The sequence below is a fragment of the Calidris pugnax genome, unplaced genomic scaffold (genome assembly GCF_001431845.1).
Source record: "Calidris pugnax isolate Ruff unplaced genomic scaffold, ASM143184v1 scaffold24, whole genome shotgun sequence".
Classification (NCBI taxonomy): Eukaryota; Metazoa; Chordata; class Aves; order Charadriiformes; family Scolopacidae; genus Calidris; species Calidris pugnax.
Window position 1 is genome coordinate 15,284,070 of NW_015090922.1, and position 25,617 is coordinate 15,309,686.

The window sequence follows — 25,617 nt, forward strand, 5'->3', positions numbered from 1 at the left end:
GTCAGTTTATCTGAGGTGTAAAGGGGAGAGAGAAAAGCCAACTAAGCTGGCAGTCATTACTTGCTTTACTATGTCAAAGGTTCTCAAGCTAATTTATTTCATTTATGAAATGCCTAGGTCTTGAAAAAGAATTTAAAATGCATCTCCCAACCAATACTCAGTATAGGGAATGCCAAGAAAGCCCACAAGGAAGGAAAGCATGTTGAGACTCAATGAGCAGGATGAGGAATTTCTGCCTAAGGATGGATCAAGATGCTTTAATTCCCCTATGCACCTCCTTAGACTGTGTCAGATGCTGTAGGTACATTGTATAGGAAGGGCAACATTTAATGTGCTTTGTTATTGCATTTTTAAGAACCAATACGGTAAGGGACCATAAGAACATCAGCGCACAGCAGGAAGCACTGCACAGGGCAAAAAAATACACAGCTCTTGACAGCAGAAGCCACAGGGAAATCAGTGATCTCTCGCAGTCTGAAAATCTTCAAGCAGTATCTGTAGTGGGTATTATCAATAAAAGCCTTCTCTCTTGTTTTACTGTAATCTTTCTCTCCTATCAGAACAACTGAATACTACAGACACAAAAGACCAACTGTTCTCCTTAATTCGTTAAAAAAAAAAAAAGAGAATAAAGAGCAGCACCAGCAAGAAAAAAAATACCAATAATTAGAATAAGAGCAAAGATAATGAATTGAGTAGATTATTGGGGCAAGCAGTTGAACATGTTCTGTGGATGTACCTGATATTGAAAGTACACAATCTTTTGGGGGCAAAGTTACTGAGAACTCTGTGCTGCTTTGATAGTGGCATAAGAGATTAAGAACACGGTCATTGCAAATCACTTCCAAACACAAATGAGCTTTTGATTCACAGAAACTAATTATAGTTTGACTTATTCCTTTCTTGACTTTGCTGAGAATTAAGACATCTTAATATGAAACTTACAGGATAAGACACGAACACTGAAAGCACAAAGGCTGCATGTCAGTGGAGGTAACTGATAAATCAAGAGATAACAATAATGATTTGTGAATATCTCCATCTTCTGGATACATCAGAAATCTCTCCATTTTTAATGGCATTACTTGACATTTGAATTGAGAATCTGTTATTGCTATTATATTTCAAAAGAGCCTAGCTGAGAGGCTGGTATTATTGAACTGCATCAGCATCCCACTATGCAAATATACAAATTAATAAGCAGCATGTACAAGGTGACATGTCCTGCATCCTCTGCCCATTCCCACTTGCAGTGCAGGCCTCTGGTGCCTTGGTGTTTCAACACCATCAGTCACATCATTTTCCATGCTAGCAATGCACATCTTAATCTGGGACACCGAGACTTAACAGTGCAATGCATACATATAAGCTTTGAACATCAGTGCAAATTCTATATAAATACCATCTGACAACTACCAAATTCACAAAGTCTTGTCCTAAGAAATGGGTGGTTCTGAAAACTGTGGGGAACATGCTCTCAGCAGATGGGAATGCATCCAGTTTTCCAAAGCCCTAGTCAAGACCTAAAGAAGAGACTGCCCCAAAAACATTCATTAATCCACCTCAAGTCTGTAGAAGTCATTCACAGCAGCAAAAGAGCAAGTCTGCAGCAGCTGTGCAATAACTGTAGTTTGCAAGGATCACTGAGGCTCTCTATAGATTAATTTACAACCTTGATACCTAATTAACCTGCATTAGCAGGCACAAATGCAAATATTCTGGTTACTTCACTCAGTCAAGACAAATTTGGGTGCCTTAAGCAGGCAGCGAAAGCAAACTGTATACAGCTCTTTAAATAAACTCTACAGATGACTATCATCCATTAACTGAATTAGCGTTGTATTTCAGTCCTGGACTCCCAACATGCAGCTCTTCTGGTGCATTTGAGTTTCAGTCATACACCTCTTTCTCTTGCTGCTGCTATTCAAAGAATATCAGATAGCTGAAAAAAAAATGCACTCATTTATAGGATTCACATATTTAAGATATAGGCTGAACTCTTTCTGATTTTGCTTTTTGTCATACAGAAAGCTCAGAGATTGATCTTTCCCCAGATTAACTGACCACTGAAAAGTCTCTGAATTCTGGAAATGGTAATGTCTACATTTGTCTGTACTGCATCATTGCTGAAAACGCCAGAAACTGCAACAGCCTATTCATAATAGCCTGTGCCATGTTAATTCTTACAGGCCAATAAATGACCAAAACCATCTTTGAACGCTGCATGGTGACTATGAAATCTGTCAAGTGTGCTAGGAAATAAGCATGCCAACAGCTCAGCTAAAAAATTTCAACTTCAAAAAACAGGGGACAGGCTGCAATGATAATATATATTATAGATGATGAGAAAGTAATGGAACTGCCAAATCAACGTCTTAATACCCCCCTGCATAAATAAGCAGCACAACCTACTTATTTTCACTCTAGCATACATACTCTACACCTGGCCAGGTGTCTTCATAGTAAAAAGAAAAAAAAATAAAAATTGGAAACCCAGACATTATCCAGAATGATAATAGGATGGGGTAGGTAAGAGAAGAAAGCTGTGAGAAATTCTACATAGGAACCACCACTTGGTTGACATCTTCACAATGCTCCACTGTCCCTAGTGAGCAGAGAGGAGAGCAACTCGTGTTGCTGCTAATGGAATCTGCCATGTCCTGGTAACAGCATGTAGAAATCGGTCTCTCCGTTTAATGGGTCTGGGATATTTTTGGATAGACCAGAAAAGCTCAGGGTTGTTCTTGAGTCCACTAAGTAGCAGTTACCACGAAAGGTATCACCAGGTGGTGCTGTTCCATACTGCCATTCCTTCCTTCCCTCACCTCAATGTTCAAGCAGTTTTCATTCTTGCAGACACATGGTATTTCTAGCTTTGCAATGTACGTAAGAACAATTTCAGGGGAGAAAGATGTATGAGGAGCAAGAAAGGCTCCCCTCAGCCTCACCTGCTGATTAGAGGTTCTTCCTGGAGTAAATCGGCCTCTGTAGGACAAGAGCACTGCCATCCTACCAAGACCCTTAAATGAGGATATATTATGAATACAGGATTTTAGAACTGATGAGTCTGTGCTTAAGCTCCTATTTTAGATGTAACCTGACATCACTGATTTTCATGTGGTGAGAAGTTCAGCCTTCGAGATAATCAGGCACACAAACCAGAAGGACATTACTGCTGTCAGACGAACTCTTATCCGCCCCTTTCAGAAGCCATCCAGGATGCTCTGACTTGATCAACTGCTTAACGTATGAATGCAAGAAGTACATGATGAGGAACTGAAAGAAGTGGTAAATAAATATGACTAGAGGTAGAAAGAGTAAGAGCAATGAAGATGTGGGAAGAAAAGATGAAATGTTTTTCTTTCTGAAAGAATCCAGAAGACAAAGAGTGAGAGAATTAAGAGAAACTCCTGACAGACGTGTTTCCTCCTACCAGGAATCAGTCTGGACACAAAAACAATTTTCACCTCCTTGTCTGAAAGTTTTATTTTAAGAGAGTCAAGAAATAGCTAGTACAATGAATGTATCTCCTGTTGCTACAGAATTCATACTGAGCTTCAGAAGGAAAGTGTCTTACTGACTGTGTTCCAGTCAGATCTTCCTGGCACTCAGGATGGAGACTGACACTCTAGCTAGGCTTCCAGCCTTTAATAGCTTCATTCCCTCAAAGTATTCTTCCTTAGAGCAAGTTTGGATTGCCAAGGGTTAGAAGGAGGGGAATTATTTATTTTTTATGGCAGTTTCCCCGCTGCAAGTGCAGCTGGGTGTAAAATTGCCATAGAAGCTCAGAGAATGCTTAGCTTTTTATTAACATTTTCTTTTTAGCCTTCAGTGCTGAAAATTGTCTCCTCCTGTCATTCTTCCCTCCTGGATGTTGCACACAGACACTGTGGGATGTTGCTATTATTTCCCCATTCCTACTTCCTTCCCCCTTCTGAATGCAAACGGGTCCTTCTTCCACCAAAAGGTGCTCAAAGATGCACACCAAGCATCTTTGGTGATGCAGAATCCAAGCAGTGTTACAATATAAACCGCTCTACTGACACAGCTGCCTGAAGTCCATGTCAAGCTCAGTAACTCTTCCCTGGGGCTCAGGCATGATGAACAGTGAGTTGGTGTCCCTACACCTGCAACAGCTTTTTTTTTTTTTGCTTTTTTTTTTTTTTTTTTCTTGCAGGTGATAATTTACATATACATGTATATAGTTGTCAAGGCCACAACTGGAACAATTTAACCTATTGTAAATGAAAAGCCAGAAAATCTTTGCTTTTTTGCTTTTTTTTTTTTTCTTCCTGCAAGTGATAATGATTATCTGCACCAACACCCTGTTTAGTTGCTGTTGTGCTGACCTCCAGACTGAAGGGAACAGCACATCTACCTGCTCTGCCATTAGCCTATTAAGAATTTTGTTTGTTGACGCTGTTTGTGTTTCTGCCTTTTTTTTTTTTTCTTTTCCCATCAGCTTTGAAAATGGCATACACTATTGTTTTTGCAGTAAGATGTCTGAACTCAGGGTTGACACAAATGTATCAAAGCCTGTTTTCACAAAGAAAGAGAAGACATAAGCAAGGCATTTTCCACATTAAATGAAATAGAAAAAATTTAATACTGCCATCTCAAAGCCCATTGTGGCATGAAATCTTGGCAAGGAAGTGGCCATTACAGGAATAAAGTTACCTTACAAGTAATCAGGAAGGTTTATAGAATTCTATCAATATACATGATGTCAATATAAATGACTCCCAGTTTGTAAAACTGCATTAGTTTCTTGAGGTCTATCAAGATTTTATAACTTTTCTAGCTTTTGCAAAATACAATAACATGAGATAAACAGACGTCTCCCCTTATAAAACACTTTAACAGCAAAGAATAATTGCTCATTTGAACTGATACTAAATGGAGTATGTCTTGTAACATTAAGTATTGACCTGAAATTATGATACAGCAAAAATATATTTGAGAAATATTTATTATTTTTTCTTTACACTCCTCACTGCTAACTGCTCCTAGGAAGACACACACTAAGTATGGTATCTTTTACTTGTTTCCATTTGAAAAGCAGGTTTATCCTTTCCACATTTTGAATTGAGATGAATTTATCATGTTAGACATAAAATGTGAGAAGTACCTCTTTTTTTTTATCTACACGATTACATGGACTTTTTCCTGTTATAACAAAATATAGCACTATTTAATATAGTGGTTCAAAACCTTGGACAGAAATAGGTATTGGGACTTTTCTACCTATTTGAAAGATGGCCCTTACGTTACAGTTTTGCTTGGGATTACCTGAAGAATTAATTTGCTCTAGTTTCTTGTTTGTTCTGAGACCTGTTTCTCCTCAAAAGAAGAACAGGGCGAACATCATGACTGAGAGTACATGCAAACACTCAGGTGGACAAAAGTCTTGAGAAGAATACACAGTTTTATGTACATTTGAGAGAAGCACAACTGCAAACATATGTGATCACATTGGGGACTGCAGAAGTTAATCAGACAGCAAAAGCAATACCATGTGGTTTGTAAGTGATCACAAAGTTCAGTTATAATCAGAAGGAATACCAAGAGGAAAGGGCTAACACCCACTAAGTTTGTGAACAAGTGCATGTACAAAAGTTTAAAACATATATATTCATCAAATGTTCAGTAATGAACAAGTTAAAAAATTATCCAGTAAGAGGACAATTCATTAACAGAACAAAGGGGCAAAGTATCAAATCAGCTCTGACAACCAAATAGATAGGTATTTTTTGATCCAGCTTACAGCTGATAAACTGTTTCAAAGAGTGGGACTTTCTCAGCCCAAACAAGAACCTACTGGCTCTCTGAAGCCTCAGGATTATGCTGAGGCTGTCATGCTGCTCGTTGCATGCTGAGCACTGCTAATAGCAGAAAGGCATCTAGGGAAGGACCTGAGCAATGAAAAAATGGAATCACCAGCGAAGAAGCAAGAAAGAGTGGAAAAAAAATCTTCATCTCTTTCCACTTTTTAGAGACAAAATGGTTATCTGGAATAACTAATCTGGGAGCACTGAAATAGCAGATGTTTCTGCATTTGAAGATGGAGAATCATTGACAAGGTCTGCACGTGCAGCCATGGCTGGAATTGCAAAAAACTGTACAGATAAGGACTGAATGGCACAGGCAGAGCTCTTCTAGGAAGCTCAGATGAAACCCATGTATCCAGTGCGAAGCTCTGGCACCGCCACTCTTTTTCCAAATTCATCCAGAAATCCAATATACAGTAGTAAAACTGCCATTTTAAAGAAAAAGCCAAACAAACAAACAAGCAAAAAAAGCAACTTCTGTCTCTGCCTTCTGCTTTTGCAACAGACAAACTGTAACTAGAAGTGATTCAGATCAAAACCATCCTAACCCTTACTTATAAAACAACACAATATCCTCAGATTTGGCTAGATATAATTTTGCTCTAATTTCTTCTCCATTTCTTCTCATGGTTTCAGTCAGTGCTTCAGGATAGTCCCTCCATCCTTTTTTTTTTTTTTCTTTAATTGAGGTTATGGCTGTTCATAAAATATGATTAAAATGCACATAGTTCAAATGTTATGCAAGATTCTGTTGCTTTTGCTGCATGTCCTACATATGAAACAACAATGGAAGACACAGAACTTTTGAACTAAAACTCTCCAGCAGGAAAGTGCTATTACTTGCATTTATTTACTCCCATCAATACGCTGGAAAGCCTTTGCTCCTCATATATCTACTGTTCGCTAGAATTGGGTAATTCACAGTAAGCCATTTATATGCATTTTACCAGTGAACTAATTTGCTAGAATATTCACAGTTGGTAAATCCATACAGAAGGACAGTCAAAGCAATTTACATGTTCAAACTAGTATCTGTGAAAGCACTTGCAGCATTTACTGGGATTTACTTTCAGCTTTCCAAAAGTCGCCTGATTTCCACCGAAAGGGGAGGGGGGAAGAAGAGGAAGGGAGAGAATGTAATAAAAGCACACAAAAGATCGTTCCAAAAATAGGATTAATCCTGAACAGTAATATATTTTCAGGCTAACTAGATAGTGAAAGAATCAAAGTTTTAGCATTTCTACAGAAGGTGCCTCTGGTTCAACCACCTGATTTCAGGGCATCGCAGTCCTTATTCTCAAGTGTGTAAATGCCCATGGCACGTGCACCCTGACCACTCCTTTGCCCAGCAATTATTACCTGACCTGCTCTGCCTACATAACCAGCCCAACAACTCCTTGCTAGCCATTCCTTCTTTACCAGCCCCTTTGCATCCTCCTAGCTCATGCTGCCACCATTTCTCTACTGTTATCCATGACCAGATACAAGGTATAGTCACTATTTTGCACCAAAACTAGTTAACATACCTTTGAATGCAATGGGAAACTATCAGGAGATGAAGCTGGGCAATCCAGAAAAAGCCCACCTTAACCTGGAATCACCCACACATCTTTTGTATTGGGAAGCTGATGTCTTGCAGGAGAAGTATCATGTGCCCTTGTCGCCAAGAGGGCCAACGGAATCCTGGGCTGCATAGGGAAGAGTGTGGCCAGCAGGCCGAGGGAGGTCATTCTCCCCCTCTACTCTGCACTGGTGAGGCCACAACTGGAATACTGAGACAAGGAACTACTGGAGAGAGTCCAACATAACTATGATGATTAAGGCATGGAAGCATCTCCCTCATGAGGAAAGGCTCAAGGAGCTGGGGCTCTTTAGTTTGGAGAAGAGAAGGCTGAGGGGAGACCTTATTCATGCTTATAAGTATCTAAAGGGTGGGCTGAAGGAGGATGGAGCCGGACTCTTCAGTGGTTCCCAGTGACCCAACGAGGGGCAACGAGCACAAGCTGGAACATGGGAAGTTCCATTTAAATACAAGGAAAAACTTTACGGTGAGGGTGACAGAGCGCTGAAACAGGCTGCTCAGGGAGGTTGTGGACTTCCCTTCCCTGGAGAACTTCAAGACCTGCCTGGATGCAGTCCTGAGTGATGTGCTCTGGGCAATCCTGCTTTAGCAGGGGAGTTGGGCTAGATGATCTCTAGAGGTCCCTTCCAACTCTGACAACTCTGTGGTTCTGTGAAGTAGCATGCACCTGGCTGGCACTGGCTTGGGGATTTCCCATGGTGCCGCACAGTCCCTGCGTTATGAAATCACAGCCTCTACACTGCAAGCACCTGGGAGCTGGGCTGGCCCAGCACCCCCCAGCTCAAACAAGGCAAGGGATTGGGAACACAAAGGGAAAGGAGACTGCAGGGCTTGAACCAGGCAGCACTACCATAGACAGACAGTATTTTTTCCTATTACACTACCTGCCAGTTCAGGCAGCCACAGGCAGACAGCACAGAAAGATCAACTTACCCCAGCCAATGCAGAGATACAGCCGAAAAATTCTCTGCTCAGAAAAGACTGAAAGTACCAGCAGCGTGTACAGGTACATGCCTTCCACCAGCAGCCAGTAGTAGTTTGCAGCCACACAATACTGCATCATCACAAAGACCAAGCGGCAGCTGAGCGATTCCTGTGACAGAGATAAGTACACCCCAAATGAATGCAATAGGGGCTGAGAATAAAAAGATATTAACCAAAAAGACTGGTTCTCTCTGCTGCTCTTACTTGCTCCTCCAACCAACACTTGCTAAATTAATCACGCTTGAGTACTGAAGGGGTGGAAGCCAGTAACAGGTGCTATACACAGCAAATAGATGCTTTCAACAGCATTCCTCCTTTAGAAAAATAAAATTAAAAATTACATGTTCTGCATTTTCCCTCAGTAACCAACAGATTATAATTTGAAAAGTACACCACAAGATGAAAAGAAGCGCAAGTGAAAGGTACTCTATCAACTGCAGTTCAGTGGATCTTTTCACTTCCCACAGATATTCTATTCTGCAGTTGAGAATTTCTCTATTAAAGAGCAAATAACGGATGCTGTAATGTTGACTATTTTCCAAAGCAAAAGATTTTTCATAGAACAGCGATATTGCCCAGAGCATCACATTTAAGTGCAAAATCTCTCTTGGCTGGTAAATGACAGAGAGATGGTCAGCAAAGCTTTAGATAAGTATGAAACCTGATTACCTAATTAATATATCCATCACATCTGATGAAACCACTGTTGGATAAACCATGTGTGAAAGCATAAAGCCTAGGTTTTTTCTGAAAGGAGGGAATGACTGACAATCCAATGCAAACATTTCCAAATCATTTAAGGTATGTATTACAATATTATTTCCTGCCAACTGATACATTGCAGATGAGAAGAAATCAACCATCATATGAGACTCAGTATGTGGTATTAGTGCTTAAGCCTTAGGCAGTGTCAGAAAGGGATGGGTACTAAGCGCGCATCAGAAAACATACCCTTCACCCTGTATTGCAGCAGCAAACACTGTACCCATGGTTCTAGAATCACAAGAGCTATACAAATAATTAAAATCCTTTTCTTTGAGGATTAAAGTACATTGTTATTCCAAATCTGAAGGTGGAAAGGTATGCTTTCATCATATTCACATAGAGGTGTACATCCTCTCCTTCGATTAGAAGTATTTAATTCATCTGTTCCTCCAAAGCTTTTCTAAATGCTTTCAAATTTGCATTTTAATCAGATGCTTCCCTTTTTTCCATCATTAACAGATTATAAAGATCTCCAAGAATGACCAACTAATTTGGTCATTACAGAAGATGGACAGTCCTATCACAAAAGGAGGTGGCTTAGGGAAATGAATGTCCTCTTGTCACTGCTGGAAAAAATGTACTTGCAGCATGGGAAGAAGATATGGGCATTTGTACATATATAAAAAATCTATTTCTTTGTGTTTCCTCTGTTTAGTCGGAGTAAGCTTTCCACAGGCAGAGACACACACCATGGCATCAACTACTTGTCTGTACCAAGCCCAGGATGGCACAACCACAACCACAGATGTTGTGCTACAAGTTTCAGAGAAATTCCATGGACTGAAGGAGAGCATTTTGTATGACCCTCGTTGCACAAAACGAAATTACCTGCTGTCATGCAGACACACTACAGTGATGACTCCGATATCCTGAGAACCACCTCAGTGTCTGCCCCTACCTGGAAGGAGATAAGTCCTTCCCACTGGTGCTCTTGCGTGGCTGTGCTGTACATCCACTTCACCACTGAGTCTTTAATGAAGACAGATATAGCCCGGAGGATAAAAGAGGTGAAGAGGTTCAGGTGAATGTAATTCCTCGTGCAATGCAGATGTCTGTAAAAAGGAAGAACCAGGTATGATCCACCAGCTAAGTAAAAGTTGCAACATCACAGACAGGACTGAAGGAGGGAACAATGAGGCCAGTTGGAAATCACGAGGTACCAGAGGAAAACCCATAACTTGAGAATGGCTGTAGGGATTTCAAACTGTCGTTGGGAAGAAATCAGTATCAACAAAAAGACATTCAAAACTTCAGTCCCAAGTGTGAGTGTTTGGGGGATGGAAGGAGATCAGCATGCAAGGAAAAATATTTTAAAAGTTTTAAAAGTGTAAAAATAAAAGTATTTTTCAGGACATACATCTGAAAAAGTTAAGTTTCACAAAATGCTGAATCTAATCTCTTTGAATTGACCCCAGTGTCACTGCACAGGTTTACCTTGGCAAGGCTCAGGAACTGGTGTGCAGTACAGCTTCTGGCTGTGCTCAAGCCCGCAATGAAAAAAACATCCACCTGTAAATTACCGCTTTGACAACAAGGGAAAAATCTGTATTCAAATTGCCTCCTGGGGGAATTGTAAATGCTTTCCGTAGAACTAAAAGAAACAGAATTTTCACCTCTGCATTCAGAATTGAAAACACACACAAAAAAACCAAAACCCAAAGAAAAATATCCTCTTGAATTTCAGCAGCCAGCTGCAAAGACAATAAAATTGCTATTTGTCAAAAAAAAAAAAGCACGTTAAGGGATAGCAAAAGAAACTGCAGTCATGTAAATGGCATCCAACTGCAGAGTGCTGCCAAAGTTTTATCAGCCTCATCCACAAACTGTTTGCTTCCAGTACTGCAAGGGTACAAACAAGCAGGAAGTTACACTGGGTATGATTCTTTTTTGATGTTAAAAGATATATGTAACATATAATAAACAGCAATTGTTCCAGTAAGAGTTTCAGTGAACTTATACTTTAAATGTCCACTTTTACTGCTCTATAAATTTGAATAGAAAATAGGCTTGGTCTGAAAGTTATCACTTTTACACCGAAGAGCAAGGAGGACTTTGTTTTCATAGGTCAAATAGAAATTTTTGCATCACTTTTAAGTCACAGTTTATTTAAAAACTTACACATGATTAATATTTATTTTCCCTTAACTCAAAATTTATTTCTTGCTACCCTTTAGAACTGCTATACGTTTAAATCAGATTGCAAAAATTATGTAAATTAGCCAATTGAAGAAAATAGGTTGCAAGCAGTTACTGAGTATTTCTGCTATAGGCAATGCAAGTTATTCAAATTGTTTCAGTCACGAAGTTATGGGCCTAAGTCAGCTTCCATCACTGAAATTACAGACTTTTCTTCCATTGCTTTCAGAGGATGCAAAATTGGACACTAGAGATATATTGTTTCCTCTGTTGTATCGTTATTAAAAACAAATATAAAGGTTGTTGTGTAGTCTAAGAACTTAAAAAGGCCTTCCTATTACAAAAGTGGAGAACTCCAGCACTTTGGTGCCATTGAATTAAATTTCGATCCTCACTTGTTGAGGTTACACAGCTACTGGGGAGTGGCCATGAGTGGAGGTTCCAGTCAGAATCTCACAACTGCAATCTGCGTAGGGGTAGGTCTCATGTATTTCATGAGATCCAGGACCAACTTATCTCCAGATAGACAATTTAGACAGGAAAGCACAAAATGGTTTGATGGCATGGTTTCAACAAGGTTCTCAGCCCCTTTAACATCTCTGAAACCTCATTTTCATAATCAGAAGCACACATTCATGTACACATCTCCAGTCCCTGCTTCACAGCTAAAGGAAAAAATGCTAAAGGATCTCTCTACAAAAGTCAAGGCATCAAAATTCCCTCTTTCCCACTAGTCCTTGGTGACAAACTTTCTCTTTGTTCCCTGACAAAAACATGCACATCCTTCCTTCCTTCAAAAAGTATATGGCTGCGCTCTATAACCTTTACATTTGGGCTGCTAAGGTTACTCAGAAAGTGTCATTGCTGGCTGAAACAAGGAGGAAGCACTTATCCTGGGAGACATTTGGAGACTTCAAGACCATATGGTGTTTTGTCAGATGAATCCCAAAGTTGCACAGGTACAACACGTGCATAATTATCACGTGGCATTCAGAGAGGGTGAGCATGTCTCTGCATTTCTGTAGTCATTTTAAATCTTCTTTGAGATCACTAGCCTATGCTTCTCCACTGGTAGGAGAAGGGATAATAGAATGCTAAAGGCTGTGGCACAATATTAGATGGCCTGGGTTACTTTAGTTTTGGAAATTAGAAGCTAAGAGGCATGACTGATCTTTTTAGAGGGTATAAACACTTAGAAGGAATGAAAGGAGAGAGACTGGCATGTTAACAGAGAGTACTGGCATCACAGCAAATGATCATTAACTGGCAATGATAATTCTTTAGTCAGGGAAGAAAGTTTCTTAAGCATCAGAGCACCAAAGGTACCTGACCTGATTTCAAATAAGAGTACCAGGAGATGGAAAATTATACTCTTTTAGGAGGCAGCCTCATCAGTCTATAAGAGGGATGATGGGACCTGGCTACATACTGCAGTAAGGAGCAGGACTTCATAGCAGAGGGACTTGTTTCCCACAACAGAGCAGGATCACATCTGTGCATTTTCTAGCTACCAGTCTCCTGTGCTCAGCATCCCCAAACTGCATGAAAGCTTGGCTGGAATCAATACACCTCTTGCATTTACAGAGGGGAAAAAAAGACATCTCTGTTGGAGTACGAAGTTTTTAATTTTCTTCTTTTTTTTAACCAAACCCACATAGTGAAGTATTGCCATGTGCAACCAGTAATCTCTTAATTTTGATGTACTCCATACAATTTGTTAGTGCATACCTGGATGAACCCAGTATGCCAATCTGATCAGGGGACAGCAATTTATTTCACAGAAACTTTTCAAGTTTCAAAATTAGGTTCTCTTCCATATTGCAAAAGAAATAAAAATTTCTGAAAGTTCCCCAGAAAGAGAAATGGCATCAAAGATCCATTTTTGCATTGAAATACACTGTGATGTGAGGGCTGGGACATAGGCCAAGCTGGGCTTTATGCACTGTGTAATTCCAAGCAACACGAGAACTTCTGTCCTAAATGTCCTCTCACACCCCAGACTAGTGCCCCATCTGCAAGGCGATAACATGAGGGAATGCTGGAATCTCTCTCTTTTTCCATCTCTCCCAGTGAAAATTTCATTGAAATAAAAAATGTTACAACAAAATATTTCAACTGATAAAAGCATCTGTTCCACACATTCATACTGGTAACACTGCAAAGATTCAGGAAATTTACTTGCATTTCGAGAAGAAATGGTTGTAGGAAGGAACACAGAAATGACATAAGATAGAGAAATAACAAGGTGATGGAAAAAGGAGGAAAAAATAATGAAACATTTCTGTCAAAGTCTGGTACTATCATACAGTAAAAAACATAACACCTTTTCTCCACTCTCTTCAGAGCTTCACCAGTTACCTGAATCCAAGAAGAATGGCAGTTGCTATTACAAGGGCAGAGAAGGAAAGAGCATATCCAATGGTGTATATGATGGACAAATTCAGGAGCTGTTCTTCTGGTGCATCCTGAGAGCATATAAAGGAGAAAAGAAAAAAAAATATAAAAAAAAAAAAAGAAAGAGGGAGGGAGGGGGGAAAAGACAGAGCTCATGGGCTTCAGTTCTTTTCTCTCAGCTGCTTTCTAACTTTTCTTAATGATAAGCATAAGTCATTCTCCTACTTTCAAGTTTAAATGCACATATCAAAACAGTCCTCCACTTTTTGTATGTTCTAAAGAAATAAAAATTTAATCTTAATTCCCCAGCTGCTCCCAGGTAGTCACTCAAACAGTTGGGCTTTGCAGCCAGGCTAAAAAATAGATAATGTGACATTATTTTGTAATAAAGTTGGAGAGGCATAAATTACCACACAAGCAAGTCTTAAACAGATGGCAGGAAGCACAGGCACAACTCAAGCCGGCAGTAAAAATGGCAAAGCTGATGTTTTCAGACTTGAAAACTTAAAGCAAGGTGGAGGGGGGGTCCTTTGGCTACATCTAGACTTAGGAATATAACAAGCCAGGTTCCATTTGTTGACTCTGAGGTAAAGCATGCCTTGCATTCATATAACTAAATTCTTTTCTGCCCCCAAATAGTCTCTCTCCTCCTTCAATTACGTGACCTCCTGGTAACAAACCATAGCCCAACACCATCTCGTGACCTAGGTGTTTCAGTACTGCCTGGGAGGGAGGGACCTGATGTGGACCAGAGCAGCAGGGATGTTCACACTCCCCTGACAGTCCTGGGCTCTGGCTCTCTTCATGTTCACTGTTTAAGACATGAACACCAAGACCCTTGCTTGAAAGCATTGGCCAAAATCTTTAGGGAGAAGATTCATATTGAAAAGTCACAGGCAACACAGGCTTATTGCTCAGGCTCTGATGAATACTCACATTCTCTGTTCTGGTTCATTTCTAAGCACGTATCCTTGTCTAAATAGACTCAGGCATTTTACTTCCCTTCTTCAAGCTGCTAATTCTGCAATTGACTCCCGAGACCTGTGCTGTACTCAGGAATGTATTCCTTGTACTTCAGAAATAAGTACAGCTATTCAGATGTACTTTGCACAGGCAGAAGGATTTAAGGTGAACATACAGGCTGTTCATCAGGGATTTACTATGTTAATGTTCTAAAGGAATGATATGAGAACTGCCTTACAAAGAGAAAAGAAAAATCTCTTCAGCATAAAAGCTCAAGCGAACTATTGAGAGCTGACAATTTAAAACATCTACACAGCTCAAAACCACTTCGCACACTTAAAGTAAACAACGTTATAACGATTCACTCACGAAACCTTTGGATCTTGTTTTAGCAACAATTGTAACATAATACACAGCAGACTTATCAAAACAACCTCTTGTTCTCATGTACAAGATGCAGAGAACAAAGTAGGTTATTAGAGGGCTCTATATACATCAGCTGGGAAACCAAACAGAGTTGTTCACATTTCAGGGAGTAACACCATGTACGCAGGTTTCAGATCAGTTCACGGAAACTTGGAGGCAGGTGACAAATGATCAAGTGTTACCATTAGGTATCTCTCTCCTTGTCATGACTCAACACAGCTCTGGAAAAAACCATAATGGCAATACAAGGAAAAGTCAAACCGACTAGGCTTACACTTGGGGTTAAGATAACACGCTTTGCTGGCATACCCAAGAACACAGAAGGGACAAGGAATAAGGCTGCAAATTAAAGGATAAAGTAAAATATAACATATTTGGAAAATTAGAAACTATCACTTTTCCCATCTCCTTCCACTCTGCTGTCATTTATTCTTTCTGAGGAACGAGGCAATAAGCAACGGGAACTCCAGAGGACACGGATCCTCTGGAGGGAATTTCATGTACTTGAACAGTTTTGGCTAGGTACGTGCTAGTTCCCAGTACCCTGGGACGAAGAGAGCGCACTCAATCTACGTGAGGAAAAGCATCACCCTTGGAGGCTCACAGCAGCAATGGTATCACGTGTCATGGGAATGCACATGGTGCACTAGCTGACGCCAGTGGCTGACAAAAATCCCCTGGAAATCCCTACCCTCTCCTTCATTTGGTGCCAGGTGTCTCAGCTCCCTGCAGAGTATAAAGCACTAGGGCAAGAAAATAACACTGACAAGCCTAATTCCATCACCCACAGCAAATTAAGGTAAAAAGACAAAAAAAAACACACAAAGAAAAAGCAGGGACTGCCCCCTGTCCAAAGGTGAGAAGCAAATATCCTTCAGTTTAGTTCATCTTAATCACCTTAATAGCTGCTAACAAGACAGAGAGAACAAACCGTCACTTTATTGTAACAAGGTGCCAACGGGAGAAAAGGCAAAGCAATAACTTTCGGTCACTCCCCTGGTTGGGGTGGGCAGCAGCCGAGCCCCCTGCACTGCAGGGCAGCTGGGACTACCTGGGTTCACTTCTCTTGGCTCTCTCACGTACATTCAAACCTGCTCTTGTCTACCCTCTACATTCCCTTGGTGGAAGGGGAGAGGCCTGATGTCCCTTACCATTAGGCTCACTGAGGTGAGGCACCCAGGGTAGGCTGGTCAAGATTACTTTGACAGGACAAAAACACATGGGCATCAATTACTATACTTTTTTGTCTTCTGTTTTGTCCTAAACAACAGCAGCAGAAGCAGCAAGAGAGGGAAACTCTTACCTGGTCAGAGGCCTCGCACTCAGACAGGTTCCTCCAGGGCAGGGTTGAATTCTCCTTCAGCAGCCACGTCCCCTCTGAGGTGCAAAACCGGTACACCTGTCCATGCAGCACTGCCAGAAGCAAAACGAGCCACAGGGTTAACGGGAGGAGAGCCTGCGTGGGGGCATGTCTGAGCTGTCTGAGGCTCAGTGCAACCTTTCTTCCCCACTGATCACTCTCCTGGCTGGAGGGGGAAGCTGCAGAGATGCTGGAGGAGGTGCTGGAGGTGCTTCGCCTGCTCCCTGCCTGCGGCAGACCCTGCTGCTCATCCTCAGGGCCAGGGAGTGACTTGGGAGGACAAGGTTGCAGAAGGAGCAGATGACACATAACACCTGGACAACTGCTAACCAACCGTTGAGCAGCAACAACAGTCTGAAATAGTTGCTACCACCTTTGTGTGGATTTTACAGCCTGGATAAATTCCAGTTCACTGAAATACTAGCTTTTAAGACACACCAGTTTCGGAAGTGTTAAGCCTGAGCTACAAAGTTCACAGGGAAAAGAAGGCACACAAAGAGTAAATGTGCTCTTTCTTTTCTAAGATCATGCAGACCCGGAGGCAGAGAAACCTCAGAACAGGTATGCTAACACAAGCTCCCCAAAACATCAATGCTTACACAAACATCTGTGCTACAAAACAAAGCCATAAATCTTTGCCTAAACCACTCATGTATTCTTTTTATTCCTTCTGCCTACATGTTTGAATAACAAAACCAGGAATAAATAAAATGCCTTTCCAAAGGAGTTAGACAATTGACCTTGTAAAAGCAGGTACATTGAAATGGCTCATAATAAAATCACATGAGACAGAAGCACCAGAATAAAAGTACAATGGGGAAGGAGCACTCAACCATAGTGCATCAAAAGAAACCCTCTCTCTGGTGTCTGGAATATCAGGGAAGTCCATCAACTTTTTACTGCTGTACATGAGCAACCTGGAGGTGCCCCTGTATCAGGGCATAGCTGGAGTAACGACGTTGGCTGCTTTGCAAAGTTTCTTCGTAATCACATTTCTGACCCAGTGAACTGACCTATTTTATGTTAGGAAGGTGCCCCTCAGAAAGCAGCGCTGGGTCAACCGCTCAAACCGGGGTGAGTCTCTACCTCGGCAATGTTTGGAAATAGACATGTAGAGTGTTTTAAGGTATGTGGAGTTAGGAGAATTCGGTTCTACACAGGTATCAAAATACCTCTCAACTACAGCATTTGCTCAAACTCAGCCTCGCCTGCAACAGCCTCATCCTGTTGTCAGCTCCCTCCTTACTGCAAACCAGAACTCGTTAGAATTCAGTATTCCTGTTCAAAGGGAAAATATTAAAACTTATTTGGAATTATAACAACCCAGTAGGCTATTTACATATTAGTTGACATATGGCAATTTGTTTGATAATTGTCAGCAGTAAACTAGTAGTAGGTATTCTAAGCAAAGAAAGATGCTTTAAAAAATAATACAGACATTCATATTCTAATAAGCCATTTCTAATGAGTATGCTAAATGGTATTGCTAATGGTTTTGGTAGGCATAGTCTATTTGCTTTTGTAATTGGTGTGCTGAATATACCAGTAAGAGACAATATGAAGTTATCTGAGATGATATAAAAATTAAGTTATGCCTCATGGACGTTTTTCCTTACTATGAAGGATATCTGTTGGCATAAGTTTACACAAAACCAGAAGAGATTAGGTCAGCGCATGCAACGTATACATTCACGTCCATTAACTGCTATGAACATTTTGTCACCTGCTGTCATTATGTACTGCCAGGGCCAACCTCTTCCTTCGGTTCAGATGTTGCTACGCGGTTAAGGATATCTCACCCAATGGAGGGTAACAAGTAGGAAAGCCTAATTGCCCTCAAGATTAATGAGTAAATTGAACATCTATGCAAAGGCAGCTCTGGGAATCAGTAAATATTACATATTAGAAGCCAATGAAGCTGAAGTCCAAGGGGTTAAAGTCCAGAGGGTCACAAGATTCAGAAATTCAGTCTGACTGCCAATGCATGAGCTGTAATCAAGACGTATTACAAGACAAAATTATTATGAGGAACAATCTCACACAAAAAGAAATTCCACTAGAGCCCTGAAAAAAAGAAAAAACTTGCTAAAGGAGAATTGATTTTTTAAAAAAACAGCATTATTTCATATTCTCCGAAGCTTTGTGAATTCCACCCCCCCCAGTATTTCTTACTATCAGGGTCTATTTGGGATGAAATCTTAGCTTCAGTGTATTTATTTTCTGTCCAAATCATAGTGACACATTTTTAATTTTCTTTTTATTGATAACATTTCTTTTGAAATAATGAGGAAAATCTATTGTATGCTGAAATCTGGCATATATTGGAGAATGAAACAGTTGACAGTAAACGAAACATGAAATTTGCCATCAGACAGAAAGACAAGGCAATTAATTTAGATATGAAGAAAAACAAACGTAACCCTGTTACACTGGAAAAGGGAGTTCTTGCCACATCTAGGAGTCACAAACCCTCAAACTGGACTGACAGCTCCTATGGACTTCTGGGTAGCCACAAGCCAGCTGTGCCAGGTTGGTATAGCCTCACCACTTGCCAAAACAGTGACCCAGTGCAGGACCCAGAGGCACCTACAGACCAACTGGGCTGCCTGTATTCAGAAAGAGCCTTAATAAGCAATAAGAATTAATCAAACCAAAAACACAAACAGATGAGACTGCATTTGAGAGTGTGACAGCATATACACATCTGGTCTACGGAACCATTTATCAACCGAAATGCTTACAAGACAGAAAAAGTTAAAAAAGAAAACCTAGACTTTAAGACAGCACTGAGATTCTGATTGATACATGGAGAAATGTTCATGAAATTACTGAGAGACTGCACAAACTATGACATGAGAAAAGCACAAGGCTGATGTCCTGGAGGCAGCCACCTACTCTCAGGAATGGGAAAACAAGTCTTATCATTGTGGAAATAGATTATTTTCAGTTATGCATTGAACACCAGAATTCACGCAACAGGATATAGAGGTTTACTATAGGGGCCCCGAAGGGCTTGGTGGTGGATACACACCACATGCGACAACCTTCATCCCCTGCAGCTGAGCACATCTGACACCAGCACTGTGTAGGACCAGGGAGGCTGGTCCATGAGGTGCTGGCATCTTTGCATGCTGCATGCTTGGCCGCAGACGCCCCACCAAAATGGAAGCCTAGACCCTCAATCCCATGAGCCTCAGCCTTAATGCACCACATCGCTGCTCCAGGATGCACCTTCAAAGCAGGCCTCTCCTGAACTGCATCATCCTGCACCTAACTCCTGGTTTCTCTCAGTTTCCTAGAAGCACAAGGCAGACAGCCTCCATCTACTCATCCTCTGGGCGATGAGCTCTATCACAGGCAGCCATCTGCTACCGCCCAAACACAAGGAAAAGGCTGTTAATGACTGACACCTCAGAAGAGATGTTACCTTAACTAAACCCTCTTCCCTGGTATTGCAAAACCGAAGAGAGGGATGGAGAACAATCTCAATGCCAGAAACTCTGCTCTGGTTCATCTCCAAAATAACTGATAAAAACCTGTAGTGGAGACTTTAGATATTTTTCATTTCATCTACAAGCTTGTTATGGTTTCAGCTGGGATGGAGTTAATCTTCTTGCTAGCAGCTGATGTAGTGCTATGTTTGGGATTTGGGATGAGAAACAGTGATGATAGTGCACTAATATTTTTGGTTGTTGCTAAGCAGTCAAGGCCTTCTCTGCTCCTCATACCACCCTGCCAGTGAGCAGGCTGGCTGGGCACAGGAAGTTCAGAGAGGACACGGTCAGGACAGCTGACCCCAACTGGCCAAAGGGATATTCCATACCATGTGATGTCATGCTCAGCATATGAAGCTGGGGTGAAGAAGGAGGAAGGTGGGGGACGTTTGTGGTGATGGTGTTTGTTGTCCCAAGTAACTGTTACAAATGATGGAGCACTGCTTTCCTGGGGATGGCTGAACACCTGCCTGCGGATGCAAAGCAATGAATGAAGAAGAGATGTTTCCTTAACTAAACCCTCTTCCCTGGTATTGCAAAACCGAAGAGAGGGATGGAGAACAATCTCAATGCCAGAAACTCTGCTCTGGTTCATCTCCAAAATAACTGATAAAAACCTGTAGTGGAGACTTTAGATATTTTTCATTTCATCTACAAGCTTGTTATGGTTTCAGCTGGGATGGAGTTAATCTTCTTGCTAGCAGCTGATGTAGTGCTATGTTTGGGATTTGGGATGAGAAACAGTGATGATAGTGCACTAATATTTTTGGTTGTTGCTAAGCAGTCAAGGCCTTCTCTGCTCCTCATACCACCCTGCCAGTGAGCAGGCTGGCTGGGCACAGGAAGTTCAGAGAGGACACGGTCAGGACAGCTGACCCCAACTGGCCAAAGGGATATTCCATACCATGTGATGTCATGCTCAGCATATGAAGCTGGGGTGAAGAAGGAGGAAGGTGGGGGACGTTTGTGGTGATGGTGTTTGTTGTCCCAAGTAACTGTTACAAATGATGGAGCACTGCTTTCCTGGGGATGGCTGAACACCTGCCTGCGGATGCAAAGCAATGAATGAATTCCTTATTTTGCTTTTTCTGTGTGCGTGGCTATTGCTTCACTAATTTAACTGTCTTTATCTCAACCTGTGAGTTTTTCCTCACTGCAACTCTTCTGATTTTCTCACCATCACTACTGAGGGGATTGAGCAAGCGGCTGCATGGTTGTAGCTGCTGACCAAGGTTAAACCAAACAAAGCTAAATTTTCGTTTTTGCTTAGTGAAAGCACTTCCAACTAATTTTACAGGGATCCGGTGGCTTTTAATCAGGGACACTGTGACACAAGCACTGCAAGTATTTTGTCATTCATACTGCTCAGAGAAAAGTGAGTGGTTTGCATTAAAACTACCTACAAGTGTTATTAAAATAAGTTTTTCACATGGATTTTTTAATGACTCCCTCTCTGCACAGCTGGTCATGGCTTAGGATGACAAAGATCTTCAACCTCCTAAAAAGGATAATGGGATAGTGTTCGTACATACTGTCTCTTTGCCATGCACCTGATCCAAAGCTCACCATGAATCTCATTTCCTTCAGCTTTCATATGAAGCCACTGCTTAAAAAAAAAAAATCAGTTATTAATACATATAGAGGCAAACTAACAATGACATGCTTGGAGGTTGCCTGTGTGCCATCTGAGAAGCAAGGCACACATATAGCTTCTTCAATTGCTGAGCACTTTCAGCTTCTTGCTTGCAGGTGGTTTAGTCAGAGGTGATTCACTTTTGGCTGTGCCTGAATTCTGCAGAGTGACTCAGGCCCTCTTACCTTTAATGCAGTGCAAATGCCAAACATACAAGGATTAGCTTCAGTTCCAGTAGACCAGCACGATGAACAATCTTTTTTGAAGGTTTGAGTGGGCTGCTGTCTCCTTGCTATCCTACAATACCTTTTTTTCCTGTCTTGTAATGTTTTTTGCTACCATATACTCAATATTTCAAATCACACTGATTATTACATTCTAGAATTGGCTATCATCCTCTGCAAATAAACAAACACACAATAATAAAATCTACAGCCAGTGCACAGGGAATTTGATTTTATTTAACCTGTAAGCTAAATGCATTCACTCACAAAGTCGCACAGCCTTTGGAACAACAGCTTAATGAAGCCAGTTTATTTGAACAGTGTCAATCACACCTCATTAGAATTACATGTTAAAACATGGATTGATGCCCAAAACTTGGTCTTTGTAAACTGAAAAAAAGACGGAGAGGAGAGCACAAGAGTTAGCACTGAAGTTAATAAGGTTTTTCTAGTTCTCTAGATGAGCCTGTAAATCAAATCAAATGCTACATCTAGTTTTTATATATGGAGAAAAATATGTTATCACATGGGCAGGAGGCTCACAAACATTTCCTTATTAGTCCCCTTTTCACTAGAAATAAAACCAAATTAAATGATTCCTCTGCTTAAAACAACCAACCTGATCTGCATTTTACAACATCAGGGTGTCAAGGTCGGTGTGAGATTATTCACCCAACTGTCCCTGAGGATAAACTGGAACATTATTCATTGTAAAAACAAATTACAGCATGTCCTATCCAATCAATTCTATTCAGGCAGAGAGATGAGGGAATGAGAAAAAGAACAAGAGAGACCGCAGTTTTGTCTGGCTGCTGTGTGTCAAGTATTATAGACCTCTCCTTTGTTAATATCTCTTCTCTATTTCCAGCAGGGAGTTGTTTTGGAAAAGGTAAAATTTTCTCAATAAAACAGGGACTCTGCAGTACGAGAGCATCACAACAGTCTTCAAAGCAGACTGGTTGGTTCACAAAATGAGCGACTTGCCCTTTGATGGGGACCACAATTTATGAGAATTTAGGAGGCTGCACCCCCGTCAGCAGCTCTGTTCAGTTATCATTTGGTGTGACCAGGGCACTGCTCCTGGAAGGAACCACTCTTGGGCTGTAAAAGCTGCTGCAGAAATATCACTCAGTCTCAATCCTGGTGCTGCTTACAATGAAGAAATCCTAAACCAGGAGCTATGCACTTGCCCATGAGCGTGCAGCCCGATCACGAAGCCTCTGGGGAGCAGGAGGAGCTCCAGCCTGCACTACTGTCCAAGAATCCCATTTATCAAAACATGCATTTATGCTGGGCTCACTGCCATATCATCCAAAATTATATTACCTCAACAGGCAGTTTAACTACGAGTATTGTACTTAGTATCCCTTCCCAATATTCCTCCTCCCTCACAGCACATTAGTCATCCAAACTCCTTTGCTTTAGCAATGATTAAAAAAACCTGAAAAAGAGCTACACCTTACATTTTGCCTTGAAGGCTGAAAGATTGTTGGTCACTTCAAATTCTGGCAGCAGGAAGAAACTAATTTGCAACTATATTCTATGGTTTGGGTGAGAGGTGGGGAAACAGATGCAAACGTCCCCGTCACACTAGCTCCTAGCCTGAAAGATCCAAGAATGCCTCTAGCCCTTTCCAACAGAAAAAATGACTGCAAAGAAGAGGAGTGACAAGAGAAAAGAGTCATGCATCCATACTCCTACCAAGAGATGGATGGGAGCTTATGTGGACCTAACAGATACCTTTACATGGTGTGAGGGGAGACGCGTTTAAGCAAGTGCAGGCCACGCCACAGGCTGCACCAGCCCACCCTGCATGCCCTGGAAATCCCCAGTGCCCAAATCCTGTCCTTTGCTATCAAAATCACAAAGCCAGACACTCTGCATATGGAGGTGATGCTGTCTTGTGTCACCCAAGGGATATTGCTTGCACAAAAAATTCTTATTTAAAAGTATTCATTTTGGAATGAAGTTAACACAACAAAACTAAACGTTCAAGAATTAAGAAGTGTTAAACTAAAGCTACTTATGTGGGTTTTAGTTCCACCTGATAACGCTGCTTCTACACACACAGCCATACAATTTTTTCCAGCAGAATCCACTGTTTTATTCAGGACACAGAATAAAAAGAGATCATTTAATGGGAAATTATTCAGCCTTACTACTGTGAGATGTCGAGTTATATTTGAGCATACTGAACTAAGTCTATACCAAATACATTACTTTCTTATTTGTAAGGTCCATTCAAAGACCACTGAGCTCCCCAATGAACACTGTCATCTCACATGTGTACACAGATGAAACAAAAAATATAGAGCATATTCTAGTCACATAGTAAAGACAGATTTATACAATAAAGAAAATTATGCAGCCACAAAATTTGTTCTGCATGGGCATTCAGTTCTCCTAGCTCATGGATCATCCTTGCCAGCTCTAATATTTTGCCTCACTCAACACAAACTTCCACAGTTAACAAAGCAATGATCCTGCAAAGAAGAGCCCCCTTTACTATGTATCTCACAAGCAGATCCATTCTGTATAATGAAGGAATAAGAAATCTATGGAAAAATGGCAGAATATAGCTTCATGATTAAAAGCTACTTGCATAATGGTGGCCAATAAAGATTGTGTGAGCAAAGTAGACCATGCCAAATCACAAAGCATTCATTAAGTCGCAACCTTATACATCATTGGGTAGGAGTTAATATCTCATAAAAATTAAAATATCTTCTTGAAAAATAACACAGTTTTTTTAACAGAGTATTGCCCTAAAAGGAGCTATACTCTCCAAGCATTTCAGCCATGTAACTTGTATTGAGAAAGAGCTGCATTAACTATGCTAGACCACACTGAAACCTAACATAACTTTTTGAAATGGCAACTTTAAAAAGCAACTCATAAAAATGCATGCATGTATGTGTGCATTAGGTTTAATAGAGAGTGTTTATGAACTATAAAAGATATGTGAATTAATGTAATAAAAGAAGGTTGTTTATGAAAAACAAGTATTTATGATAATGGTACAGCTTTGTGAAGGTTTGGTAAGATACCAAAAAGCACCATTAAAAGTTCTGTTCAGAATAAATAAAAGTGGGTTGTAATAAATTTATTGCAACAACGAACGTGATTGGAAGTTTAATGAATAATAAACTTGTAAAAATGGTGCTAAGAGGTTTTGTGTTTTAAAGTTATTGGATCAGTTAGTTAATGTAATTAATAGAAAACATCTCATTAGAGATTGTTAAAATGAAGCAAAAAAAATGCTATAATTTTTTTTCTTAAAAGGCTACAAAATACACAACTAAAGTCTTCTCAAGGCAGAGGATGGGTTCTATTTTACTCTACTTATGCTCCAAGGACTTACAAAAATAAGGAAAAAAAACCCCAAATAAACAAAAAAACCCACGCAGACAGTGAAAGAAAAACAACCTAAAAGAAAAGGAAACAACTAGGCACATCATTAGCATAATGCTTGCTGAGCTAAAGCAAGGAAAAATAACTTTGTGAAAAACCAAGAGATAACTAGTATGTTAAATACACATATCTAGGAGGGAGAGGGATGTACACATGCAAATAAACACCAGTTGTTTGATGCAGCTTCTGAGCAAAACAAGAAGCTTCAGAAGACGCAGGCTAAAAACAATGCCAGGTGCTGCAAACAAACTGCCAATCTTTGGCAATATGAAAATTAATGGTATTTCATTATTCTAAAAACCAATTGAATAGGACTAATTTACCATGTCTCACAGGACAGTTATAAAGATAAACCAAAAAAATCCTAAGCAACTGGAAGCTTTCAGCACAGGTAACTACAAAACACCTCATAAAAAG

At 40.6% G+C, this 25,617-nt stretch overlaps 1 protein-coding gene across 1 annotated transcript in view; it reads right to left on the reverse strand.

The window, feature by feature from the left end:
- GLP1R (glucagon like peptide 1 receptor) overlaps positions 1 to 25,617 on the reverse strand; it is an 88,539-nt gene that overhangs the window by 16,852 nt on the left and 46,070 nt on the right. Inside the window, exons 4-7 of the mRNA XM_014950573.1 lie at positions 16,382 to 16,491; positions 13,654 to 13,760; positions 10,058 to 10,211; positions 8,344 to 8,503 (exon numbers count right to left, since the gene is read on the reverse strand). Of these exons, the coding sequence (XP_014806059.1) occupies positions 8,344 to 8,503; positions 10,058 to 10,211; positions 13,654 to 13,760; positions 16,382 to 16,491 (531 nt within the window). The remainder of the gene's footprint in view (positions 1 to 8,343; positions 8,504 to 10,057; positions 10,212 to 13,653; positions 13,761 to 16,381; positions 16,492 to 25,617) is intronic.